Genomic DNA, 2,988 nt, shown 5'->3' with positions numbered 1-2,988 from the left:
TTTCCTCTTCGTGGCAGCGTGCTTGTGATTCAAGTCTCCCAGCAACGCGTGCCACTATGCCTGTACCTCGACGAGGGCAAACTTATCAAGAAGGCCGAAGTCGGCGGTGTCATACGTGTGGGCAGATGTTCGAATTATCGTCCATAAAGCAACATTCAGCCCGTCCACATTATTGGTGCAGAGAGTCTTGCAATCGCTGGTTCTGGGGCCGCGCGGCGAAGTCGCATCCTCTAGCCTGCGGGAAATACAGGTGCAGACGTTGCGAATGCTCGTTTTTTAGGACTAAGGATGAATATATGAGACACGAGAAAAAGGACCATGAGAGGTGCCAGAATTGTGCAGTCGAATACCTTTCATCGGATCGGAATCACCATCAGCGCAATTGTTCTGGTCAAAGTAACCGGGTACCGACCCATTCTGCACCGTTTGACAAGGCTGTTTTGGATGTAGGGAGCGACTCTTCAGCAGAAGACATCATAAGGCAATACCAGCACAGAGCAATATCGGCGCTGGAGGAATTCAAAGCAATTGTAAATGACATTTGCTCTGCTGCAGAAGAAGGTACCCGAGAGAAAGAAGATTATGAGGAATATCGCCGCAATGTCCTGCATGGTGCGACTGTGGGCAAACCGATCACTGCAGTGGGCAAACCGATCACTGCGGAACAGTACCTTGGCCAGTATTCCGAGTCGGCTTACAGCCATCCCACAGACAACTTTGTCATCTGCTCATGGGAAGAGGCTCGAACAATCCTGGGTCGCGGTCCTTTGAAGCTCCCGCTTCTCATTCCCAGAGACTTGAACCACTCTGTTGGCGATAGACTGCGGCTTGAAGAGTACGTGAAGTATCTGAAGACTCGGCAGCAACTTGACGTTCACATTTATCGAAAACCTGCCGCTGAAGGAAGGATACCGAAGAGGTTAGATTCCGACAAGGCTGTTGAGCTCTTCCTCAAAGAGTCGAACGGACCCGTGAACCTCCTCGGGTTGGACGGGTACCAGCCGAACCCCGTGCACCCCAGCATATCAGGACTTCATTACTTTATTGACCTTTCGGCCATTGACGTGGGCGCAAGCGGAAGTCGTGAGGGGTTGAACAAGACTGCTACGTTCCAACTGTTGGGGAGCCTCGGCGCCATATCCACGCCTCACAATGATTTGTACGGAGTTTTGACCTCACAATGATCTGTACGGAGTTTTGACAATCTTCACAAACGAGGAAGGTGACAAACTCTGGCCTTTGTGGCCTGGATGGCAGCTCAAAGACCACTACGAGTACTGCTCGGCCGGGAAATACGCGAGTGCGGCAGTGGTCCTGGTTTTGGAAGAAGGCGACACGGGCTTGATGCCGGCCGGCCTTCTTCACGCACCTGGTACAAAAAAGCGTACCTTGATGACGGGCACCATGCACCACGACTGCCGAAATATTCTCCAGCAACTGGCGCTGACTCTCCTACAGCTGTGGTTTCCCCATCTCACAAACGAACCCATCACACCGGATTTCATCCCAAAAATGAGGCGGATCCTCGATCTCTGGGAGAATGGAGAGGGCAATTGGACATGGCCGGACAAGGGCCATCTGAAATGGGCCAGATATGTGCTCGAGCGCATACAGAAAAAGATGAATGAAACAGCGATGCGGAAAAAGAGACGACGCAGAAAGCGACTGCGTGAACCAGATGCTACAGGTTTCAAGGAGCTCGAGGAGATGATTCTCGTCATAGATACGATACTTTTGGGGTGAAGGGCCGATATCATGTTCGTCCCCGCATGCATACCTACAGTCCTGCGCTACTAAGCGATTCTTGTCTTTTCCTCCTTTGTATTACGTACTATGGTTGGTGCGAATAGGCAGAAGCAAATCAGCTCTGAAGACCGCTGATCACGACTGAGTACTTTGCTACCATTGTGATTGTAGTCCGTGACACAAGCCTGTCGAGTCATACTAGAACCTGAAAGTTATAGGGAGCCCATGGGCCGCAAGCGTCCTATAGACAAAGCCCTCCGAATTCTGAGGAAAACCTTATCCTCTATTGGCATCAATGGCTTCTAGTTTCTGTTGACGGATGAGGCAACTTCTGCTGATTTAAACGCACAGCAAGTTTTCCAATGCAGTAGCCAATGGCAACAGTATTCCGACAGTATTCCGACAGTATTCCGAAAGTATTCCGAAAGTATTCCGAAAGTATTAAATATTGATAATTGACTTTCCCGCGGTGTAGAAAAAAGAAGAATTTAATGAACTTGGGAAGAAATCGTAGATATCAATGCCTCAGAACGTAGTGTCTCAGTGTCTGCCACAATACGATGTTCAAACCAACTTTCCTACGCAGCTCTAGGAGCCGTTGCTGAAATGGCTTTACTCCCAATCCGAATCTTACTCTTGGACAAAGTCCCGAAACCCCCCAACAGAAGACCTGGACTGGGCTCTACTCCTCTTGAATCATTACCCTAAAGAATTATGAGGGTGTCTGTAACCCATGGTGTCACGTTACGAGATTCATACTTACATTTGCTTTGTTTACAATTTTTTTGCTCTTCCGACCTCGCTTCTTCATCCAGATTGTTCATACCATATATATTATTGTTGCAAAAGACTTCATATCTTCATGGTCTTTTAAACTTTCGATATCTGTGACTTTGTAGCGTCTAGAAATCATATCAAATCTGCTTGTTTAGTCAGCAGATTAAGCCTTACCGGACAACTCTACCAATGGACGCTTTTTGTTGGGGACTGCGACGTGTCTTTGGTCGTTGGCGGCCGCTCTGTATGTTAAGGCAGCTGCGGCTGCGCGTTACCTGGGTGCAAGGGCATGTACAGGGAAAGTTGGATACCGGTTGCTCAAAGCGCCACGCGGCTTGCTAACTGAGTGCAGTCGCACCACCCAGCAGGCCACCAAAGTCTAGGACAGCCACAAAACACTAAAACACATCAAAATCAAAATAGGTGTAAAACCGCGCCAGCTAAGTCACGGAGGCACTTAGTTTG

The 2,988-nt window shown here is 49.0% G+C and overlaps 2 protein-coding genes across 2 annotated transcripts; both read left to right on the top strand.

Moving 5' to 3' along the window:
- Window positions 1-296: 296 nt before the first annotated feature.
- MAA_11522 (C2H2 transcription factor) lies at window positions 297-1,184 on the top strand (the record flags this gene model as incomplete). The annotated part of the gene is made up of 1 exon (XM_011413517.1): window positions 297-1,184. The coding sequence occupies one exon, from the start codon at window positions 297-299 to the stop codon at window positions 1,182-1,184; it is 888 nt and encodes a 295-aa protein (XP_011411819.1).
- Window positions 1,185-1,404: 220 nt separating this feature from the next.
- Window positions 1,405-1,743, top strand: MAA_11521 (C2H2 finger domain protein; the record flags this gene model as incomplete). Its single annotated transcript, XM_011413516.1, has 1 exon — window positions 1,405-1,743. One exon carries the CDS (start codon window positions 1,405-1,407, stop codon window positions 1,741-1,743), a length of 339 nt encoding a protein of 112 aa, XP_011411818.1.
- Between the last annotated feature and the right edge of the window lie 1,245 nt (window positions 1,744-2,988).

Source organism: Metarhizium robertsii (genome assembly GCF_000187425.2).
Source record: "Metarhizium robertsii ARSEF 23 chromosome Unknown MAA_Scf_9, whole genome shotgun sequence".
NCBI classification, from domain to species: Eukaryota; Fungi; Ascomycota; class Sordariomycetes; order Hypocreales; family Clavicipitaceae; genus Metarhizium; species Metarhizium robertsii.
This window is presented reverse-complemented; position numbering and strand designations above follow the sequence as displayed.